Source organism: Typha angustifolia, chromosome 5, assembly GCF_048772165.1.
Source record: "Typha angustifolia cultivar Huaian chromosome 5, ASM4877216v1, whole genome shotgun sequence".
NCBI lineage: Eukaryota > Viridiplantae > Streptophyta > Magnoliopsida > Poales > Typhaceae > Typha > Typha angustifolia.
The window spans coordinates 8,098,201-8,122,057 of record NC_133243.1 but is presented as its reverse complement, the minus strand read 5'-3'; the positions used below and the strand labels follow the sequence as shown (position 1 = coordinate 8,122,057).

Genomic DNA, 23,857 nt, shown 5'->3' with positions numbered 1-23,857 from the left:
GCACAGCAGCAATCATAACTCAAACAACCACTCGTAGTGGACAACAAGAAACTTGATTCAAATTTGTAATCCAAATATGTATGTACAATACACCACTTTAAGAAAGGTAAAGGGGCTTCGTATCCACAAAAATCTTCTAGAAGAATACCAAAATTACATCTCGTCATGATCGTCTCCTCTCTTACCTCTTCCTTCGATTAGTAATTGCTCACCATGAAGAATTGAAAGTTATCCAGAGCATTACCACATAATGTTCTTGCCGCGGAACTAATTGTTGTTATGTTATGTGCACCTCGATGTGAGCCCTCCGAGAAAATATCACCTCTTCTAAGCTAGGAGAAGTTTGATGTTTAGCGCATCAAGATGGTTATTGGTTGGAAACATAATTCAGCTGGCATTTGGCGACAAAGCGGTGACAAGTTCAGCTCGAGCCTTCTCCAAGGCATCCAACAACATCTCTGGCTTCCGTCCTCCAGCTTGGGCAAAATTGGGTTTACCTCCACCACCTCCGCCACATAATTTAGCTATACCTCCTATGAACTTCCCGGCCTGGATTCCCATTTTGACGACTCCAGGAGTGAATGCAGCAACCAAGCTTACCTTGCCGTCTCCTGGGCTTGAACCCAAAACTACCGCTGCAGGATCTTGCAAAGAGTCCACAAGATACTCGGCAGCACTTTTTAGTGCATCAGCATCCATATCATCCATACTTTCAACAACCATCCTGAGAAGAATCAAATTTTCATCTAAACTATCTTTTGATCTATTTGTCTCCATCTTTTGCTGAATTGAGCAATAGAAAAGGTCAGATGTCAAAAAGGTGTAATACCTGACATTTTGAGATCCAATAACAATGGCTTTGCTTGCTATACTTGATGCTTTAAGTACTGCAATTCTACTGCATAGGGATGAAACTTCATTCCTAGTCATTCTCAATTCCTCAAGAATATTTTCCACTCTGCTGTTCACATCTTCTGCTTTTACCTTCAAAATGAAACAAAAACGTGTCGTAAGACATGTATCTCATGAATCAATGATTAAAGACGAATGAGATGCAAAAGTTGCTAAGCAAAGGTTGTGTTTCAACAGGTGAACCATCCAGAATTTTAGATGGGAACGAACAAGAAACGTTTTTTATTATGAACATTTTTGGCGAAACCATTAAGTCAGGAATAAATCAGAAGTAATTTTGTAAAATTAAGGGAGATAGGTACAAACTGTGGATCTAGCTCTAGAAATTAGTCAGAAGCTCTGATAAGATAATTGCTCGCATATTGTGAGACCTAGCTATTTTGCTGGCTGTTGGAGAGAGGAAGGAAGCAACACGCTGATCCTACTCAAGTGCATGGAATGAACAAACATAACCTCAAAGTTCCCTAAGATACACAGACTGAATCTTGATAAAGGCAGAATGCTCAAAGTGCATTTATTTTCAAGGCACACTAGAATCTAAGGAGACCGAGCAAAACAAATCAGGAAAGATGGAGAGGTCAAAGGAAAATGAACCTTTAGTAAAGAGCACAAACGTCTCATATGGTTGTCTCGAGCAGTAATATATTCTATAAAGGCTTCACCAGCAACAGCTTCAATCCGCCTGATTCCAGATGCTATGCCTTGTTCTGATATTATCTTGAAGCCACGGATCTCGGAAGTATTATTAACATGTGTTCCACCACACAGTTCCATTGATACACCAGGAACCTCTACAACTCTGACCTACAAGATACACTATCATCAAGAAAATGAACTCAACAAATGTGTATATGCTGATCAATTATTCACCTTGTACAGTATACAAATAAATTCATATTCCATCCCTTTTAAATATATGAATGGACGGTTCCCTTGCTAATCTTCCACATAACCCATCATTCAGACATGTACATATTTACTTGTTGAACTTACATATCAAGATTTTGATCTTTCTTATTGCCATTCTTTTCCTTATATTTGTGTGTGCATATGTTCACCAGTAGATGCATGTTTGGGTACTAGCATATCTAAATACAAAGCTATTAGCAGATCTTGAGAACAGAAACCGTATGTGTTTAGAGCCCATAAGAGTGAAACACAAAAGATAACATAATGCAATCCCAACCTCTTCACCATATTTTTCACCGAACATTGCAATTGCACCAGCTTCCTTGGCATCTGACAAAGGCATCACTTTCGTTCCAAGCGGTGCTGCATCACTGATCCATTGGTTCACCAGTAATTCAATTTCCATTAACTCATTATCAGAGAGTGGGCGGTGGAAGTTAAAATCAAACCGAAGGCGATCAAAGGCTACCAATGAACCAGCTTGTGATGTTTCTGGACCAATTGTACTTTTGAGGGCTGACTGTAGCAGATGTGTTGCAGTATGGTGGACCTACAAGAAATATAAGTTAACAACGCAATGTAAAATTGTGAACGCCACGAAAATGAATTTAAAGAAAGGCAAAAAAGACAAAATAGAAGTCATACTTTAGCTCTCTGCCTCAATTTTGCATCCACCGCAGCATCTATTTCCAAGCCAACCTCTAGTGAACCCTCTTTAATTGTACCCTTGTGCACAAAGATATTTCCAAGGGATTTCTTGACATCCTTGATTTCTACAATTGTTTTCTGTTTTCCATCTTCATCTCCAAATAAGTATACAAGACCGTTATCTCCCACTTGGCCACCTGATTCAGCATAAAATGGAGTCCTGTCCAACAAGATTTCAACATCAGTACCTTCAGAAACAAGGGTTACTGGGTCACCATTTACCAGAAGGCCTTTGACAATAGCTCTAGCAGAAAGAGAGTCATATCCCAAAAACTCAGTATCAGGAATATTCTTGGCAATCTCCATCCCATTTCCTACCGAAAGTTTGACCACATTATGAGCAGCCTGAGATTGTCTTCTTTGGTTTTCCATTTCAATATTAAAGCCATCCATATCTATACTAATACCTCGTTCTTCAGCAACTTCAGCTGTTATCTCTATTGGAAAACCATAAGTATCATACAGAAGGAATGCATCTTTTCCAGACAGACAAGGGTTATGTTCATTTTTACCACCACTTAATAGGGCATCGGCCAGAAACTGGTCTAATAGTTTTTCTCCTCTCTCCAAAGTCTGTACAAACCGCAGTTCTTCTCTCTTTAGCTCTTCAAGAATACTGCCCATCCTTGATTTAACATCGGTGTCAATCTGAGTGCTAAGTTCTATCACTGCCTCAGCAAGCACAGGTGAAAAAGCTCCTTCAAGATTCCCTTGCCCATCGCCTTTTATACCTAGCAACCTACCAATTCGAACAACTCTTCTTATAAGTCTTCTAACAACATAACCTCTCCCAATATTTGATGGAATAACCCCATCTGATATGAGATAAACAACTGCACGCATGTGATCGCCAATAATCTGGAAAGATGAGAAAAATGTAAGGAATGGTTAGCTATGCCCTTTGTCACCATAAGTTATTAAAAAAATAAGCTCTATCAATATCACACTTTAAGATTGTTCTGTGTAGCATTATCTGCTTTGGCATATGGCATCCTTGCCAAATTTGCCGCCTTCTCTATTATCGGAAAGATTAAGTCCGTCTCATAGTTGTTCGGAACCTACAATAAGAACGAATTAGATTACAATTGTAGGTGGCCAGAATGTACAGACAGGATTAGAATCTAAGAGAACAGATAATGAACATTTAAATCTCAATTCCTAATATGTGTTCCATAACATGATATCCTTCAGTGACATTATGCAAAAATATTGAATAAGTACATATCTGCTGCCTCCTCTTGTAATTCCAATCAATTTTTTAAGTGACTTCTTTTGCCAAAGTGACATGGAGGTCCAGTTAATGAAAATGACTTTAATGTCCAAAATCAAATACAAAACAATAGCACGGTTGATTTAAGTATTTAACCTATTGGCTGCTCTAACAGAGAAAAAAGAATGTGATATATGTAGTCTCTATCAAAGACAAACAAATTAAGGAGATCATAGGGCAAAAGCATAGAGGAATAAGTACTTGATTCAATTGACAGACTCTTGAATAGTATAAATTATGCTATGAATTTTGCAGGGGAAAAAATGTACGAAATTACCTTCTGAAGGATTCGTGCCATACGTTCAAGGCCCATGCCTGTGTCTATATTCTTCTGTTTCAAGGGCTCAAGGGATCCATCATCCTTTTTGTTATATTGCATAAAAACCAGATTATAAAACTCTATGAATCTACTGTCATCCCCCAAATCCTGCATATAACTATTGAAGAATATCACTAATTTCAGTTATGGAAGGGACACATAAAAACAGAAAGAAATTGTTGGAACTCTCGACTTTTGAATTCACAGAATACATACAGCATCTGAATAGCCCCTCTCAGGATGAAAATCATAATAAATCTCAGAGCAAGGACCACAGGGCCCAGTTACCCCACTGCTCCAAAAGTTGTCATCTGCACCCATTCTCTTGATTCGTTCCTTAGGTACACCTACCTGATCATGATCAAAAGGTTAGGCAGCATTGAAAAAAATTACTACATAACAGCTGAGTATGAAGTTACTAACGACCAGTGAAGGGATTATTTTTAGGCAAAGATGTCTCAAATTGTATAGCAAATTCTGATGAGAAGTTGAGAACTCTATGATGACACTTTTAGATCTGACAGCATAGACTTTTCTATCATGAGCAAAAGAACAAAGAAAATAAATTACAGTAAGACAGTTATAGAGGATCAATTGACATAATTTACCTCATTGTGCCATAAAAAGAAGGCTTCATCATCTTCTTCAAAAACACTAATCCACAGTCTCTCTGGAGGTAATCCAAACCTAAAAGAAAGAGCAAAATGGATTTCAGAAATTGAAGATGTTAAAATAAGAAGACATAAAATCATGAAATAGAGTGGAAATTCAAAATGATAGATTATATGATGTTTTTCACAAGAATTTTAAGGTAAAAAGAATATGAAGTCTCAATGACCAGCCCTAAAGAAATAAACGTATGCTTAATTATATAAAAAGATACCTAAACATCTATTATCTGTAAAAGGATATGTTAGTTTCCTCCAAAGAAGCAATTGAGTTAATAGAGAGAACAATGGCAAATAGTTACAGCAGTTATGCAATAATTCCACACAGTTAATCAGATATCATCACAATTTAGCTGCTGATTGATAGACTATGGGATTGCCCCATACCATTGATGAATATACACCTCAAAGATACTACAAAGGTGACAAAGCACATTTGCTGTTACAAAGAACAATTGTTACCCAAATTTTCTTCTTCATCTAAACAGTTTAAATTTACCAATATAGGGTTCATGGCCCAGCAGGAATAAGGTTTTGTTCATACTCCTTTGTTGTAAGCTCCCATGCCCAAATAATGGCTTCCCTTTTGAAGTAATCACCAAAGCTGAAGTTCCCAAGCATCTCAAAAAATGTGTGATGCCGAGCTGTTCGTCCCACATTTTCAATGTCATTTGTTCGTATGCACCGCTGAGAGGTTGTAGCACAAGGCACACGCCTAGGCTCCTACATAAAATAATGCCAAAATCTTGACAATGAACATAATGCGACAACAGAAAATGCAATAAAAAGATAGATCAACTTGAGTGAAAAACACCAAATTACATATTTGCATCATTATGATTTATAAGGTGAAAGGGGAGGCCTGTCATCTGACTTTATAATTATAGTAAAAAACTGTGGATCTGCATTCCTTCCTAAGGAAGATGAAACAAGTTATAGGAAATGGATCTTCCCAATCAAGCCTGCATTAACAAGCAAAGTAACTTTAGCTTTTAAGCTCACTCTCAGCATCCACCAATGTCCTTAAAGTTCTCGTTTTCCAAAAGTGCATTACTCAAGAAACATATCCTAGATGTGTTGATCACAAGAAAATCTTAACAGCTAAAGTCTTCTAGTTTACCATAACCTCCTGTTATATATTCTTTTCAATCTCTTGTTGTATGAAGTTAACATGAGTTAACATATTTATAATTTTACTGACAAGTCGAAGTGCTTCCATATATAACTCCGGGATTTCCCTAAAGATACAAATGTAGCTCTAGAAACCTACTTTGTCCAAGAATATAATGCCTGTGCTCTATAAAACAATGATCCTGAACTCCTAGACTGTATATTGAAACAATAAACTTTCTTTGGACACACCTTGCCAAGAAATATGGGCTTAAATTGAAGCATTCCGGCTATTGTGAGGAAAACTGTTGGATCATTTGGCACGAGAGAAGAACTTGGGAGTATCTTGTGACCTCGTGAAGCATAAAAATCAAGGAACCGACGACGTATTGCATCCCCACTTACTGAGCTGTCCTTCAGCAAACCATCAGCTACTTCTTCAGTCACAGGTTCTACCGAAGCTGAAAAGAGGAGTGAAAAAGTTCACAATTTTCAGAGAAGCCAGTGATTGAGGTTTCATATCATGGATAGCTTAAACCAATGGTTGCAATAAAAGAAAATGAAAAAAATGGGTAAACCTGACGAGTTCCGTATAATTGCTTTCTTTGGAAATTTTGCACTGCTCCTGCAACTCGAAGAAACCCCCATATACGATTTCTCAGTGATTCCATGTCCAATGCAACCACAACCTATGATCAAACATGTCATGTATAAGAGCTACACATATTTCCATATTCATTTATTCAGATTGCATGTCAATAGTCTAAGGCACAATATTATCCGATGTGGAAATCATAAATTTGAACTGTGCAAAGCATTCCTACTAGCCAACTCTGAATTAGCCCCTTTAGGCTTCAGCCAAATCCTCTCCTTAAAGAACCAATACAATCACCAAGCATCGCAAACAGTGTATATTCCATCTATCAGGCAAAACAATCTCCAGTCCAAGGACGCATCAAGAACGAAGCAGTTCAGATGACTGCCCATTTGAAATAAGGCTTCAATAATAGCAATTGGTGCTTACTCAATCTAAAGGTCACGGAGAAGAGCCATAAATAGACAAAAGAAGCGAAAAAAACTACCCGGAAGGAGACGGAGAGTGGAGGACGGCGTTGTCGAGAGGAAGCGTCGATGGCAAGAAGCAACGGAGAGGAGAGGAAGAGCTCTCGAGGCATCGGAAAGCTTCAGTCTCTCCATTGCGCTTATGGTGTTTGTTTCTTTGCTCCGTTGCCTTTGTTATCTGGAACAAAGTATTTATCCGGATCGTTATCGGGAGTTCGGCTTCCATTTTATGTGGGTGGGGATGATAAGGCAATCTGAGCCGTTGGATTCTCTTGTATCGTCGCCAGCGCCGTGGATCATGTCGGGTTCGGGTGGCAAGCATAATAAAACCCGTTTACTAATTGGGTTGGGCGTTGGGTTGGATCTGAGTTCTAAATTCTAATCCAACAAAGAAGGCATCGGTCACAGACTGCAAGCATGAGAATAATATGAACTTAGATAATAAAAAGAAATAAAATAAAATTTTGAATAAAAAGAGCTAGCAAGCCCCAAAATTACCAGCCCAGCTGTCCTATATTGTTGGCGGTCTCTAACAGCTAGTCTTCTCAGCTTAGGCAATTTCCCTTTCCTCACTTAGATGGAGGTTTTCTCATCACAAGGTGGGGATGGGGATAGAAAAAATTGTCGTCAGTCAATGCTCGTATCTCTCCCTCTTGCACTATCCTTGAAATTTTCTTTTTACCTGTCATTTCTCATCTTCTCGGTGTTGATTGGGATGCAAATGCACTACTTTCTTCGGTCACAAGTCATCCTTCTTCCCCTTGCCACTATCGTCGTCTCTTGTGTCGCCCTCACTCTTAGGAACCTTAGCTTTGCCCTAATTCGTCGATGCTCCTTCTTCGTCTGTTTTGGTTCAATTGTAAGGATCCCCTTATGCCACTTTTCACTCTAGTTGTGTTTCACTATATGTACACGGATGTGAATATATATATACGAGATTTTTGTTTAACGAGATGTATGAATAATTTTATAATTATTAAAAGATTTTAATATCATCAATAATAGAAGCATTAGACAGTAGAGGTTGTTGACTATCCTTTAAAAAATCGACCAAGATAGTTAAATCAGACTCAAGCCATACTACATTTGAGTGATCTCTCAAAATTGTGCAAATAAAAGCCTCTTTTATTGTATTTAATTTTGTGATAAGCGCAGATTTAGACAGCACGATCATCGGTTAGTCAGAACTACACAACTATACTTATTAAACTTTTTTTCCTTACTTAAATTATTTTAATTTTTAATTAATTGTAATAAAATGATTCTGATGAATAAATTATTATGTTTCAAGCAATCTAACCGCAAAGTGATACTAAATAACGAACATATTAAACAATATCTATAAATGAATAAACTGGAAGAAAATAAACAACATTAGTGTGCACGACTATACTTCTGTATTAGTCTGGCTCGTAATGGTTGGGGCAAAAAATTCGATCCGACCCGTACTATTAGATCCAGATCCATAGTTGCTGCCATTAGTAAACCGCCAGGTCCGCTCCACACTATACGGGATCTGCAGCTCCAGTGGAGACGACATCCTTTCCCCAAAAAAACTACATGCCGCTCTTCTCCGGCGGCCGCCGCGGCGGCGTACTCCCCACCACAGCTGCTGCCAAGCCTAAACCCCTCCGTAAACCCTCCTCCGCTGCCGTCTCCCGCCGCCGGAGCCAGTTCCCCTTCACGCCTTCCTCCGCCTTCTTCGCCATCGGCCTTTCCATCTCCCTCCTTTTCTTTCTCGCCGTCGTCATCCGTTACGGCATCCCCAACCCCCTCTCCTCGGCGCCTCCCAAACCCCGCCTCATCCGCCGCCCGGCCATCCGCCGTCCCCTCCCCTCGTCCGGCGGCGGCGCATCCTCATCTAATGGCGCCGTGGAGAAGTCCGGCGGGATCGGCTCATCCGCCGTCGACATCACCACCAAGGATTTGTACGACCGGATCCGGTTTTTGGACGTGGATGGCGGCGCGTGGAAGCAAGGATGGGAGGTGGCGTACAAGAGAGACGAGTGGGACTCCGAGAAACTTAAGGTCTTCGTGGTGCCGCACTCCCATAATGACCCTGGATGGAAGCTCACCGTCGAGGAATACTACAATCGGCAGTCGCGGCGGATACTTGATACGATCGTGGACTCGCTCTCGAAGGTGAGGAAGATTTTGACATGTTTGATGTGTTAGATCGAGTAATTCTTGCGATCTGAGGTGTTTTTGAGCTTTTGCTTATTTAGGATGGCCGTCGCAAGTTTATTTGGGAGGAGATGTCTTATTTGGAGAGATGGTGGAGGGATGCATCGGATCAGAAAAGGGAGAGCTTCACAAAGTTGGTCAAGAATGGGCAGTTGGAGATTGTGGGAGGAGGTTGGGTGATGAATGACGAGGTAAGCTAAATCCATACCAAAATTGGTCTTATATTATTAGTTGGAGAGGAGATGTGTTAGCTTCAAAATATGTATATGTAATTACTAAGCCATCTTTCTTCTTATGAACATGGAAGTTATCAATAATTTAGAACCCTTCGAATTATCTTACATTAACTTCAGCTGGAACACAAATCATGAAACGGTACTACTTCCTGTAATTATCTTTGGATGCTTGCTCAATTTCTCCTCTTGCTCAATTTCTCCTCTTTTAGTTAATTTATGCGTATATAAATTTGCTATGATCGACTTCTATATTGCTGGGGAAAGACTTGGTTGAGTATAGTGATTTCTTTCCACTGTGTTTTATATCACTAACGGCTACACATTAGTCATTTCAACAGAAGCTTTATTAGATTGATTAACTGACAATATGAATTGACTATTACTATTTACTAATAGGACTAAAATTTATTTAGATAATTTGTTTAATCATTGTCTCTTACCTTTATGCAGGCCAATTCACATTATTTTGCCATCATAGAGCAGGTAAAGCCATCTCAAATTATCATGGTTTACTAATTACTTACTCAGTTACATTTAAATGCAATCCTATAATTTCTTTCATAGTATGTGATTTCACTTTGCTTTCATCAATACTTCTTCTTTATTTAGACAAAGAATTCTAACCTCATGTTTGGTTATTCACAGCTGTAAGGGCCTTATAATAGATTCTCTACTGCCCTGTTAGTATACAACATTTATTGAATTTAATTTAGTCAACCAAAGTTCTAGATAAAGTTGATTTTTTTTCTAAAGATCAAGTCTATTTTCCATGATGTCATTATCTAACTGAAGGAGTTCTATTCCAATGTTGGCATGATGTGCTACCTGGATATTCAGAAAATTAGTCATTATAGTTAGTTGCATATGTCGGTATATGATTTAGCCTCTAAATGTATCTACAAAATGTGATGCATATTACATGGTGTAATTTTCCTCTCGGAACTCAAAATTTTGGAATTGTAATAAAAGTTTGGAAAGTTAGAGAAAATAACTTGTAGGGTTAAATTTATGGTTGTCATAACATATGTTGCCAACATTTTGTCAATTTCAGTTTTCATTATTAAAGAGCATTTCTACATATCAGATGAAAACTTTTTCTGTTGCAAGAAGCTGAATCATGGTCTTCCAAAATGCAATATGAGTTTGGTATCCTAAAGGTCAAATCTCATGAACACTTGGTCTGTCAAATTTAATGTTCTGATAAAAGATTAAATGATATATGCACAATTAATCTGAACATATTAACATTATTAAGTTCCAAAAAAGCAATTTCTATCTCTTTTGATACTTAATTGTGAAAATGGTAGCTCCAGGTGTCCTGGTAAATGGTACTTGTTTATCTTCTCCAGTGCTTTTGTTGATGTTAGTTCACATGCTTAACTCTTTTCTATGACCAAATATTTGGCTAGATTCCACGAAAAGGGCTGCAGTTAGTGAAGTTGATAGAAGGAAAACTTATTTAAGTTCCCAGCATAACATAGCGAGGCAATGGCTTTAAACCTTGACAAGTATTCATTCAAGTGGGATAAGATTTTGTATTTGAATAAGTATTATTATGTTTAAAAGTTTGAAGTTTTTAGGGAGTTATAGCCTTGGCTTCTTGAGAATTGAATACAACAAATTACACACTTCAATCTTTGGACACTATATATCCACACATGGGCATTAATAATCTACAATACTAGCTTGAAGATGAAAGAGGTTCCTTTTCCAAAAGCAATGCCTTTGCACTTCCATTATAGTGATGTCATGCAGCATTGACCATTCTTTTACATATATTTTGCTGCATCAGCACAGAACTACTGTAATATTAGAAGTTATTCTGCGATATTGATTTAATCCTTTATAATGCTTGACTCTTGTTAGTTATTACTAATTTGCTGGAGACTAATGCTATTAACCCCATAAATATTTCATTCAGATAATGGAGGGAAACATGTGGCTAAATGATACCATTGGAGTTATGCCAAGAAATTCTTGGTCAATAGATCCCTTTGGTTATTCAGCTACCATGGCATATCTGCTGCGGCGTATGGGTTTCCATAACATGCTAATCCAAAGGACTCACTACGAACTGAAAAAGGAGCTTGCTTTGAATAAGAATTTGGAGTACATTTGGAGGCAGAGCTGGGATGCAGATGAAACAACTGATATTTTTGTTCACATGATGCCATTTTATTCTTATGATATTCCACACACCTGTGGACCAGAACCGGCTATTTGTTGTCAGTTTGACTTTGCTCGGATGCGTGGATTTAGTTATGAAGCCTGCCCGTGGAGATATGACCCAGTTGAAACAAATCCAAACAATGTACAGGAGAGAGCAACAAAACTTTTGGACCAATATAGGAAAAAGTCAACATTGTATAGAACAAACACACTTCTTATTCCTCTAGGGGATGACTTCCGTTATGTCAGCATGGATGAAGCAGAAGTCCAGTTTCGAAACTATCAGATGCTTTTTGATTATATAAACTCTAGTCCTGCTCTGAATGCAGAGGTCAAGTTTGGCACTCTGGAAGATTACTTCAGCACTCTTCGGGAGGAAGCAGAAAGAATAAACTACTCCCGGCCTGGTGAGTTGGGATCTGGAGAACTAGGAGGTTTCCCATCCCTTTCTGGTGATTTCTTCACGTATGCTGATAGAAATCAAGATTACTGGAGTGGTTACTATGTTTCTAGGCCATTCTTTAAAGCGGTTGATCGTATACTAGAACAGACACTCCGTGCTTCTGAGATGATGACTGCCTTAGTTCTGGGATATTGTCAGAAATCTCAATGTGCTAAACTTCCCATCAGTTTCTCTTACAAGCTGACAGCTGCAAGGAGGAATCTAGCTCTTTTCCAGCATCATGATGGGGTAACTGGTACTGCAAAGGATCATGTTGTCGAAGATTATGGGACTCGAATGCATACTTCTTTGCAGGACTTGCAGATATTTATGTCTAGGGCAGTTGAAGTTCTTTTAGGGGATTTCCATGATAAATCAGATCCTACCTTGCTGTCACATTTTGAGCCAGAGCAGACAAGATCAAAGTATGATGTGCAACCTATGCATAGAGTTCTTGATATTCGTGAAGGATACTCACATTCTGTTGTCTTCTTTAATCCGTTGGAGCAAACAAGGGATGAGATTGTTATGGTTGTCGTTACTACACCTGACATAGCAGTTCTAAACTCAAATGGAACATGTGTAAAGAGTCAAATTTCCCCTGAGTGGCAGCATGGTAACATAGGACAAATTTCTACTGGGCGGCATCGTCTCTATTGGAGAGCTTCTGTTCCTCCCATGGGTCTGGAAACTTACTATGTTGCCCATGGACATACTAGCTGTGGAAAAGCTATACCTGCTGCATTAAAAGTGTTGACAGATTCAGAACCATTCTCCTGCCCTCCAGCATATCTTTGTTCGAAACTGGACGGTGACCAGGCAGAGATCCGTAATTCTCTTTACACGCTCACGTTTGATATTAATCATGGTCTCCTGCAGAAAATAAGCCATAGGGATGGCAAGCAAACTGTTATTGGTGAAGAGATAGGCATGTATCGAAGCTTTGGTAGTGGGGCTTACTTATTCAAACCAAATGGAGAAGCACAACCAATAGTTGAAAAGGGAGGACAGTTTATTATCTGTGAAGGTACATTGGTGAAAGAATCTTACTCCCTTCCAAAGACAATGTGGGAGAAAAGGCCAGTTTCTCACAGCACACGAATTTATAATGGGGAAAACACCATACAGGAAAAACTAGTTGAGAAGGAATACCATGTTGAACTTCTTGGCCATGAATTCAATGACAGGGAACTTATTGTTAGATTCAAGACAGATATTGACAATGAGAGAGTTTTTTATTCTGATCTAAATGGCTTTCAGATGAGTCGGAGACAGACATACGATAAGATACCTTTGCAGGGAAACTACTACCCCATGCCTTCACTTGCTTTCTTGCAGGATTCATTAGGTAACCGGCTTTCTGTTCACTCCAGGCAATCATTAGGGGCTGCAAGCCTGAAAAATGGTTGGCTGGAGATTATGTTAGATCGGCGTTTGGTTAATGATGATGGCCGTGGTCTTGGTCAAGGGGTGATGGATAACCGGCCTATGAATGTCCTATTCCACATCCTCAGGGAGTCTAATGTCTCTGTATTGCCGAATGCTCGTACAGACCTGAACAGCCAACCATCTCTTCTGTCTCACCTTGTAGGTGCCCACCTGAACTATCCGATGCATGCATTCGTAAGCAAAGAGCCATCAAAAAAATCCTTCAAGCTGCATAGAAATTCGTTTTCTCCATTAGCTTTGTCTTTACCCTGTGATTTACATATTGTGAATTTCAAAGTCCCCCAACCAATAAAGTTTCCTCAGGTTCAAGCTCTAGGTTCCAGATTTGTTATTCTATTGCAGAGGAGGGGATGGGATGCGTCATACTGTAAATTGCGTGGCTTGCAGTGTTCGACTACCGTGGATGAGCCTGTGAATCTCTTTTACATGTTCAAGGATTTAGGTGTTTTGAATGTAAAGGCTACTTCATTAAATCTCTTACATGATGATACAGAAATGTTGGGTTATATTGAGCAGTTGGGTGATGTAGCTCAAGAGGGAAACGTACTTATCTCGCCAATGGAAATACAGGCCTACAAACTTGACCTGCAGTCGCAGCCGTAAATTATAGTGTACAACTTTTGCATCTTTGCCTTGATAATGGTTGTTAATCCAATGGCATCTGATGACTATTGTTTTAGAAGCTGATGCCACTTGCTATGCCCTATGTGATCTGTTACCTCCTGGGGACAAAGCACAAGCATGGGGAATGATGTTGTAAAGATAATGAAATTTTGCTGAAGACTACTGGTAGGGTTAGCTAGCTTAAGAAGCATTGTAGAAGTACTTATCTTAAAGTGGCATCTCATCTGGTTGAGGCCAGGTATGAAATCATTTGCAGGGCACCATGAAAATGAATAATAACTCCTACAACATGAGTTACTCAGGTCTACATCAATCTTGTTGCTTACTCTATTATTTGGATTTGCTTGAATGTTGCTCAGCTATTCTACAAGATGTCACCGCTCAAGATGTTACGCCAACCAGAGATCAGATTAGCATATATTGTATTCACTAGTTCATACTAAAGTACTAAACCTTCCACTATTTGCAGCTCGTAAGATATTGATGAATCCTTGCGTTATAATTCGACCTTGGTAAGTGGAAGACTGTTGTTATGCCTTTTCATCTAACAGGAGTCTGGACATAAATTGAATTCTGAAGGAGCTGCATTGTTATAGATTCTCAGGCACGCAAGGTTTTAGAGTACTCTTGGGGGGAATCTTACTGGTGTACTGGTGTATGGTTCTTGATAGTTACTTTTATTTTTGTGGCTGTCTTTTTGGTGTTCATGGTCACAGCTTCTCGATGAGAAGGAGTTAGCAGGTCATAGTAAGCAGTTTGGTGTAGTTTCTATTCTTCCTTTTTCTGATATGAAGGTTTGCAATTTGATATTCTTTTTTGCAAGTTTAACAAGATAGTAATGGCATTATTCGGTTGGCCCATCTTACAAGTTTTAAAGACAACTCTTTGGTGGTCCATCTTACAAATTTATATAGATCAGAGCATTGTCTAAAGAATTAATAAGAGGTCTAATGTTGCTAGTGATGTGACAGGAACCGATTAAAAATAAATTCGGGTTGGCTCTATGAAGGTAAAGCTTAGGTTAAATCATTTGTTTTCAAATTGAAGTCAGTCAGATTGGGCGAGGGCGAGGTCTAATACCGGATTCCGCATATAAGAGTGGTTGGTCAACGTAACAGTGTAACACCTCAGGGTCTATTTATAAAATTTATAATATTTCTTACACCAAAAAGTTGTTCCATATTCTTTTTTGTTTCCAAATAAATATATTTTAATATTAACTACACCATGTAATTGGAAACTCATAATTTTATTAGTCGAGAAAGCTTTAACTATATTTACTCCTTTTTAATACATATATATATATATATATATTATAAATTAGATTACAGATTTCTGGCTCTCTGCTCATGATGTTGCTATAACACGCAGAATGGAGAGGTATGGCGTATGCCATGCGAATATGCGATCCATTCTCATTTATTTCCAATCTCGGAAAGAAAATAATCTAAAACATTATCCGTAAACTTGTAAAAGACACGTTTTCAATTACCACATTCAGAGAAGCAATCCCACTACCTTATACAATATGTACAAAACTACGTAATAACACTGCCTTCTGAGGAAGCCCGTGGACAACGTAATATGATCATTCGTATGCGACAACCAGGTTGCGGTGATGGTGATGGCGATGGTGATGATGATATGCTTGCACAATAATTCATAACCTGGTTTGGTAATCAACTTGTACTAAATACAGCATCCTGCAACACAAATCCTTGCTTCATACGAGAATATCAGAGTATGGAAGTTGATTCCCATTGAAGGGCTTCACGTCTCATGCTTTTGGTGCCGAGGGGAAAAGAAATCCGATCCAGCGACTGAAACACCCTGCTATGATTTCTCACCTTCTAAGCCAAATTGTTTATGTAACACCCTGGACCTCTCTATGCAGTTCTGAAATAAATGAAGAAAATTTTACGTAAGCAATTAATGAATGGAGAAAAGGAGACTTTTTAGGGAAAGCAACAGAGATTTAGTGCAAATTAGGCCCAAATCATTCCCTAAAATGAGCTAGGCAAAAGAATTATGGTGAAAACTTGACTTGGATGGACTCCGCGATGTATTTTTTAAGTAAACTCTACTAGTGGTGACACCATATACTAGTGGTTAGTTTTACAATGCACTAGTAGTAGTTAGTTTTCTAATTTTCTTCTGCAAATTTCCTTTGCTTTGCTACAGACCCTGACATTAACTTCTAGCACAATTCTGAGAAAGAGGGGAACATAGATCACAGCGCAAAAAGGAAAGGAAACTGATAGTATACCTGATCATTTGAGGAGCCAAATCCTGCTTCCTGCCATCTTGAGCATATATATTTCCTGTATCATGACTTCCACTCTTCATTCTCTGCGGAGTAATCTCTGCTGTTGCTCTTGATTGAGGATTAATCTCAGCTAATGGGTTGACAACAACTCCGCCCTGAAGTCCAAACCTCTGCTTATCCCACTTATATAGAGTCCTGCCCTCCTCATGTAGATTTTGTATATCAGAAATGGAGAACCTAGAAGAGTATCTTCCTTCATGTCTTCTCCAGAATTTCCCGCTAAGGAATTCCGTTCCAGGCAATCTGCAGCATGTATTTACTTCAGGATCATTGTTCAGCATCCTTCCTGAAGGGACAGCTATGTCGCGGGAAATCTCATCCAGTGCCATCTCTAAGCCATGCACTCGTGTCTCCAGAGAATGTATGCCATTCTGTGAGTTCCCAATAAATCTCTGATAAGAAACCAAAAATAGAAACATGAATCCACTGGATAAATTTATAGCACAGGTGCTCTAACAGTCACAATGAACAGAGGAAAGATAACAATGCAGGTCATGATCAATATAAGTGTTCCTTGTGTTCATATCTGTGTCACCATGTGATAGATACAAAATTTTATTCTTAATCCTAGGCTTAAGTGGTATATTTTGCAACAAAATGGGAAACTTCAACAACACAAACATGACTTATAAGTAAAGACCCCATCTCTGCTAGACACTCTGGCCCTCGTTATGAATACCTATATCACCTTGACAAAACGGTATTCTAAGATTGGGATGGCTAGTACAAAGTAACTAATAGTGGAATTTAATTATGAAAGTTTCAAGATGTTAATCCCAATATTATTTGGCACACATCAAAATCTCATAAACCCACTTTGGATGCCAAAAGCTGCTATCGTCAACATGCTATTAACAATAAGTTCACATTACAAATGCAACATAATGTAATTCATGCAATAATCAATAACATACAGAAATTATTTATAGCTCAAATTTGCAATGCAACTATAAAAGCTATTCTGAATTGATTAACATGTCAAAAGATGTTACCTGGAGAAGATCTAATAAACTGGACTGTTGGTTCTCAATCTGAACTAACTGCATCCTAATCAGCGACAAGTCTCCATCTTTATGACCTGCATTAAGTTCATTGGATATATCATCTGCTTCTGCGGTTGATTCCAAGATTTCATTCTCCTGACATGGAACCACTCTTGCCCCTGACTTCAGCCCAACCAGCATACTTCCTTTCTCCTCACAGTTCTTCTCAAACAGCATCCGTCTTGCTTCTAACCTGGATCTAACATTGCTCTCCACACACCCTTGCTCTTTCTGAAGCTTGCTCTCATTCACAACTTTAGCCGGAGTATTTGCAACAGAAATTTCAACCTTCCAGTCAGATGCTTTCGCCCGGTCTGCCTTGCGAGATAAAGGAGGTGACAACTTCTTATTCCTAATAGAAGGAGCATTTTTCCTGGCTGTGATGATGGGTGAGGCATCGGGTGGAGGAGATCTGCTTGATGAGAATCTACTTTTCTTTGCAATAAAAGGAGAAGTAGATCGAACTGAACTGGGGCTTAATGAAGCAGTCGGATGTCGCTCATCGCTTCCATTTTCTGTAACATCAAAAATTACAAGTGGAGGAAGTCAAAATTTCGCATCCATAACATAATTAAACTGTGTTCATGAAGGTTTCAAAGACGAAAACTGGAACCTAAGGACAAACAGAAGAGACTGCCAATGTTGGCTCACACCAAATGCATCTAGGAGAGAAAAAGAAAGAATTTGATATATCAAATTGCACCGCAAGTTTGCAGTAACATTATGGATCTAGATTTAGTGATTAAACTTACTAAGCTTCAAAAAATTTAGAATAGAATGTATAGATACCAAGTAGAACCAAATTTACTGCAAATCTCATGGTCAGACAAGCAGGTGATCCAGCAATGCTCTACCAACAAAAAGAGGGAGCAAGGAAAAGAAAGGAACTGATAGAGAACCAATTCATCACCTCGGGGGGAAGAATTAGGTTGCAATTTTTTTGACACTGGAGTGGCATTTGACGCACTATCGACAGAAGAAGGAATCTCTTTCCACACATCAAGCATTCGATTCATGGAATCTCTCACGATCTTTACCTGCATTGCCGAAATCAGATCTCAGAATCACTCGTTCCAAAGCAAGATCTAAGAATCAGATCTAAACAGAAAAAAAAAAAAACAAACAAAATACCTTGTCAAATCTCCTAGATTCAAAAGAGGAGATGCAAGAAGACTTGAACCCAACCAATAGATCCTTTTCGGAGACCGCGATGACCGCGAGCGCCTCTGCTGCGGCCTTCCTCGCCGCCCAATCCTCGCTGGCGAGGAACTCAACTAGGCAAGGAACAAGGACCCCGACGAGTGCCGGCGCGGCGGCGCCGCCGGCAGCGGCGACGCTACCGAGGAGTGAGATCAACGGGGCCTTTGCCTTGAACGCATTGCTCCGGACAAGCTTCACGAGTCGAGGGAGGAGCTTCTGGAGGTGGTGGGCGAGGTCAGGATAGGCACCGGTGGCATCGACTGCCGCGGCGAGGCAGAGAGCAGCGGAGATCTGTGCATTCTGGTCCTGCTCGTGGAGGAGCGCGTCGGTGAGAGGGCGGAGAAGCACCCCTGCGACGGCCCCGGCTGGTGCGGCGGCAGCGATGGAGCGCACGGCGTCGACGCAGGCGGCGCGGACGGACGAGTCCGGATCCCGGAGCCGGCGGAGGGCCGCGGAGAGCATGCGCGGGAGATGCGGCGCGATGGCGGCTGCGGGGTGGGAATTCGAGATCAGAGAGATAAGCCGAAGAGACTGGCGGCGTAGCGGGGTCTTATCCGTTGGTCGTGTGTCAGAGATCGCCGACAAGAACGGCGGCAGCGCGTCGGGGGTCAATGACCGGGCGATGGATTCGAGCTCATTCGCCGCCATTGCCTCCGTATCGCGATCAGACAACTTATTCAAGCAGCGGTTCACCCGCTGCTTCATCGGCTCGCCAGCCCCGGCCCCAGCGCCGCCTCCGCCCATATCGGAAATGGATTCTCTTCTTTGTCTACTCCAATGGAAACGAGAAGAAGGGAAGGAGAAGCATCTAAGTGGAAAGTGGTGGGTTAACTACTGAGAGGAATGAAGGCTAGTATTACTTATTAGTAGGTGGCGGTTGAGAAGAGAATATGAGAGATGGGGAGGGACCGAGACCCAGACCGATAGATGAGCTCTTCTTCCTTTTTCCCACTCTTACGCTATCTTTAGGCTTCTCCCTTTTTTTCCATCCATCTATCAAACTATATATGACTGGGCTAATGAGTGACAAAGATTCAAATGGTGGGCTGTGGAATTCTATGCTCTTTGTATCTTCTTGGATAAATAACATTAATGTTGCAGGTATATGCGTTGTATTTGGCATAAATGCACATGCCACGCATGTTATGTGACAGATGATTTTAGCTTCGAAGATAATCGATGCGTTTATTTTGGCACAGAGTTACCAAGATATTTGAACCTCTATTCACTCTGAACAATGGCTAGAGTTAATTAAAATCAGACCCCTTATTTTCTTAATAATATTTTAACTCTCTTTACGTTGTTAACAAAAAAAATAAAACATCTTCACTTTTATCTTTTTCATTCCTTAAAATTTTTAAAAAAAATTTAACGAATCAAGGGTTAATTTGGATATTAAAAAAAAATGCAAGGGTTGAATCAGAAATTTACGATGTGGGTTTTGTAATTTAGAGACGCCGGAGTTAACGGCACATCATATATATATATATATATATATCAACATCTGTTAGCATGTGAGAGTAAGACGCGGCTACCGCTACGGATGGTGAGCTGCCCGTGTAGTGAAAGCTACAACCTCCGGTTCACGGGACGGTGGAGTTTGTTGATCTCCTACTCCTACTCCTACTCTTACTGCTACTACTACTACTCCAACAAGTAAAAGAGACTCGAACCAATGCACCTGTCTGTCAAACATAATATAAATCTCACACACAAATGCCAAGAAGTCCTACGACATTGTAATTGCCTTTCTCTGATAATAAATTTAATCCTTTATACTACTCCCATTCTTTTATAATGAACAATAAAGTGACTACATTCAGAGGGCCTTTACCTCTCTTGTCTATGGATATATAGTCATATCTTGGCTGCAGTCTGCCTCTGTAGATGGATAGAATGTCATTTTCTAGTGTATTGCTGGGTGAGCAAAGGACACGAAGCCATGACCCATGTGAGCTGCTTTTTAGACAAAAAAGCTAGCCCTCAACTCAAACAACTATGTCGACTAGTCTCATTACCTGTTTGGAAACAAGGGCCAGTATTACTACCATCTATGGTTTCTTGAATAGGCCAAGACATTGTGGAAAAGTTTCTGCTGTAGGTTGGATTCTCTCCGTAAATAAATGTATAGATTCCCAGGTAAAAAGTATATATATAACAACAGAGTTGAACTGACAACTTTATGCTCAAGAATTTTGTCAAAATTAATTGGTACACATCTTTCTTCTTTCAAAGTAACTTTTACATTTTGACGTACATTTCATGTATACATTTACACTGTAAAATTGAGCTTTGACGCTAAAGTTCAACAAGAAATGGCTTCAAAGTATAAGCTGGAGTTGATTCAGGGGTTGCAACTTGCAACTTTTGCTGCGACAAATTAAGAGTGGGTCCTCTAATCCTTCTGGAGGAAAGAAAAAGGGGGAAGGAAACCTTTATATATATATATATATATATATATATATATATATATATATTTGATTTCATTATTGTAACGAAAAGTTTTGCCACGTGATAACTACTATATAACGAGCATATAATTAATATACATCATTATCATATAATTAATAAATGATAAAATTAAAATTCAGAATAAATAAATAGCTTATTAATTTCTTATAAACATAGAAATAGACAGAAAGGAATTAAATCGCAGAGCCCACTTGCTACTACTTTCAGATCTAGGAATCAACAAATACAAACAATTGACAAGTCGTTATACTTGCAGAAAACTCCACAGATAGATGATTAGAATCAACTGTAACTAGAAAGGACACAGTAAAAGTATAAAATTCGCATGTAAGCATTTTATCCGATGGCAGCCACGTAACTGAGAAGAAAATCTCTCATCTTATCCAAATCGGTTTTATTCCGATGTTTATCCATCCAGTTATCTATCCCCCTCTGCGATCGCATGTGCTGCTGCCTAGTAGTGCGACGTGAATGCATGTGACTTGCATGGTCTTTTTTTTGTTGGCTTTTACGCCACAAGACATTCTCCAATTTTTAGTTTGTAATTCAAGTATATGTTCTTCCCCACCACATATATATATCTAGCTATAGGGCATGGTGACCCATATCATAACCCCTCCCTAGTCTCCTTTAATTCATCGCCATATCCTATGCATGCATCCTCATGGGCATGTACCCTTAAAATTCCAATCTCGCAAAAGTCCAACCACAACATAAATACCTCAAACCTTTTAACGGCCTAAATTAGTTAGTGAATTAACATAGTATTAAAGTGAATAAGACGTGACGTATCAATCCTTATTATACATTATTATTTTTTTAAGCTACCTTTTATATCATCATGGTAGAATAGGACCAAGTTACCAGGTGTACATCAAGCTTTAGTTGAAGTTGGACTGTCAAGTATCTTGTACTGTGACATGTATGGAAAAAGAGTGATTAAGTCTGTTGATGCCTCATGTCATGTGGTCCGGCCCCTAGGGAGCATAATCCAATGGCATAATCCAATGGATTAGATTATGTTAGGCTTCAAAAGGCTTCAATAATCCCCACATGGGGTGACTGCAATTAATCATGGTTTCATGTTTATGAGGCCATGTGCATCATGGCCCCAAAACCACCAACGATACTTTGTCTGTACTAAAACACGAGACTAAGCATGATTAAGAGAGATCAAACGCTAGCTAGGAGTTAGTTTCCACTGTTTGTTCTTTTCTCATATATTTTACTATTCATCAGAGCTTAAGCTCTACAAACCCACATGGAAGTTGTAATCAATGGCTAAGTTTCTTTTTTCTAGTCAAAGACAGAGTGGTATCCCCTTTAATAATGCAAGGCCTTAGATTGCCAGACGAAATAATTGAATGGCATTCCTCTTTGGTTCCATACTTCCTCAAATTTGTTAATGTAGTTAGCTATCATTAGTGATGTTGGTTTGTTGTCATAAATACTGGGCCTATTTCAGATGTATGCAACTTGCATTTTGTTTATGATCTGGAGCTCATGATGAATTCTGCTTGCTTTGCAGTGAAATAACTTTCAGTGCATGCAAAAACCTTGCAGCGAAATAGACAGCATTGCCGACTTACATTCATTTCACAAGTTTAAAGGCCTATGAAGTTTATATTACATGTAAGACAAAAGATGTACAGGGTTAAGATTTCAATCAAATTCTAGAGACGCCATCAATAATTCTAAGAGGCTATGATGGTGACTACCCTCCTAATTGAAGAAAACTAGTACTATATATTGAAGAAAATTATTATTATTTTTATTTACATAAATCTTCATCAACGCGAATAAGATTATCACACCTCCTCCCACTCCATACTGTGAATAAATTATTTTATCTTTATTTACGATTTATGTGCGAACTAAATGCCACTTTTTTATATTATGCATCTATTGGATAAGGTAGCTCATTACTTATCTCAATTATAGTGATTTTTAACCTGCGTAGCAGGTGGCCTAAATGTGACTTATTTGCAAAGCTCAATCGGGTGTTACCAAATAATAGACCCACAGCTACCTAGATTCCAAAATAATTTTGGGACCAGCCCATAGTCCTACATGTACTTTTTTTTGTAATATTTAATATAGGTTGTAACTTTTATAACTATAGACTAGATAAAGATATTAATTTTACTCCATATATAAGTCTGATAACTCGACAACAAACCTAAACTATACACATAAATACTTTAGAAGAAATCTCGATGTGAACCAATAAAACTCAATCAGATGGTTAATTCTATGGATCAACCACTAGGTGGACTTAACTTCTATATATGTAGGGTGATGATGGGGACCCATGCTCTTCTTTTGTTATTGACGGACAAATGTAAATTAAATTAAGAACAATCAAGTCAAGACAATGATATTAGAGCGACCTTCACATCTAATAGCTCACATTTCTCTGTCATTATTGTCAAACAGTGTGCGAAATTAGCATGGGTGGTTGAAGAGAATAAAAAAGTATTTGAAGAGTTGGATATTATAAAAAAGTAATGAAATATTTGACGTCTTATAATTTCAGGGAGTAAAACGTAAAAAGAGGCCTCCTACGACCACCGCATTTTACTTGTGTATGACAACAAATTGTAACTGTTCAGACTCGATCCCGGGAGTTACGGGATCTTTGTTTATTCGGATCCTCGTGCTCGATCGGGCTCACATAGTTCGCACAATCCGACCCGTAACCACCAGGTATAAATAGGTATTTGAAATACTCGCCAGCACGAAGCGGGAAAAAAA

The 23,857-nt window shown here is 39.1% G+C and overlaps 3 protein-coding genes across 4 annotated transcripts; 1 reads left to right on the top strand and 2 right to left on the bottom strand.

Annotated features, from left to right (window-relative positions):
• Nucleotides 1–31: 31 nt before the first annotated feature.
• On the bottom strand, nucleotides 32–7,137 carry LOC140759975 (alanine--tRNA ligase, chloroplastic/mitochondrial). The gene is made up of 13 exons (XM_073096718.1): nucleotides 6,979–7,137; nucleotides 6,475–6,585; nucleotides 6,149–6,357; nucleotides 5,331–5,509; nucleotides 4,727–4,805; nucleotides 4,335–4,469; nucleotides 4,077–4,226; nucleotides 3,477–3,587; nucleotides 2,467–3,387; nucleotides 2,099–2,371; nucleotides 1,507–1,716; nucleotides 830–984; nucleotides 32–724 (listed from the first exon to the last, which is right to left on the bottom strand). The coding sequence occupies exons 1-13, from the start codon at nucleotides 7,091–7,093 to the stop codon at nucleotides 388–390; spliced, it is 2,985 nt and encodes a 994-aa protein (XP_072952819.1). The 5' UTR covers nucleotides 7,094–7,137; the 3' UTR covers nucleotides 32–387.
• A 1,313-nt stretch (nucleotides 7,138–8,450) lies between these two features.
• On the top strand, nucleotides 8,451–14,432 carry LOC140759983 (alpha-mannosidase 2). The gene is made up of 4 exons (XM_073096732.1): nucleotides 8,451–9,100; nucleotides 9,184–9,333; nucleotides 9,829–9,861; nucleotides 11,300–14,432. The coding sequence occupies exons 1-4, from the start codon at nucleotides 8,519–8,521 to the stop codon at nucleotides 14,039–14,041; spliced, it is 3,507 nt and encodes a 1,168-aa protein (XP_072952833.1). The 5' UTR covers nucleotides 8,451–8,518; the 3' UTR covers nucleotides 14,042–14,432.
• A 1,011-nt stretch (nucleotides 14,433–15,443) lies between these two features.
• On the bottom strand, nucleotides 15,444–19,666 carry LOC140760582 (TORTIFOLIA1-like protein 3). Of its 2 annotated transcripts, none has more exons than XM_073097599.1 (5): nucleotides 18,563–19,666; nucleotides 18,342–18,468; nucleotides 17,381–17,946; nucleotides 16,329–16,759; nucleotides 15,444–15,958 (listed from the first exon to the last, which is right to left on the bottom strand). In XM_073097599.1, the coding sequence occupies exons 1-5, from the start codon at nucleotides 19,373–19,375 to the stop codon at nucleotides 15,949–15,951; spliced, it is 1,947 nt and encodes a 648-aa protein (XP_072953700.1). In that variant the 5' UTR covers nucleotides 19,376–19,666; the 3' UTR covers nucleotides 15,444–15,948. The 2 variants fall into 2 exon arrangements, with proteins under 2 accessions (XP_072953700.1, XP_072953699.1); XM_073097598.1 differs by having other exon boundaries at nucleotides 16,329–16,780; nucleotides 18,563–19,659.
• Nucleotides 19,667–23,857: the final 4,191 nt, after the last annotated feature.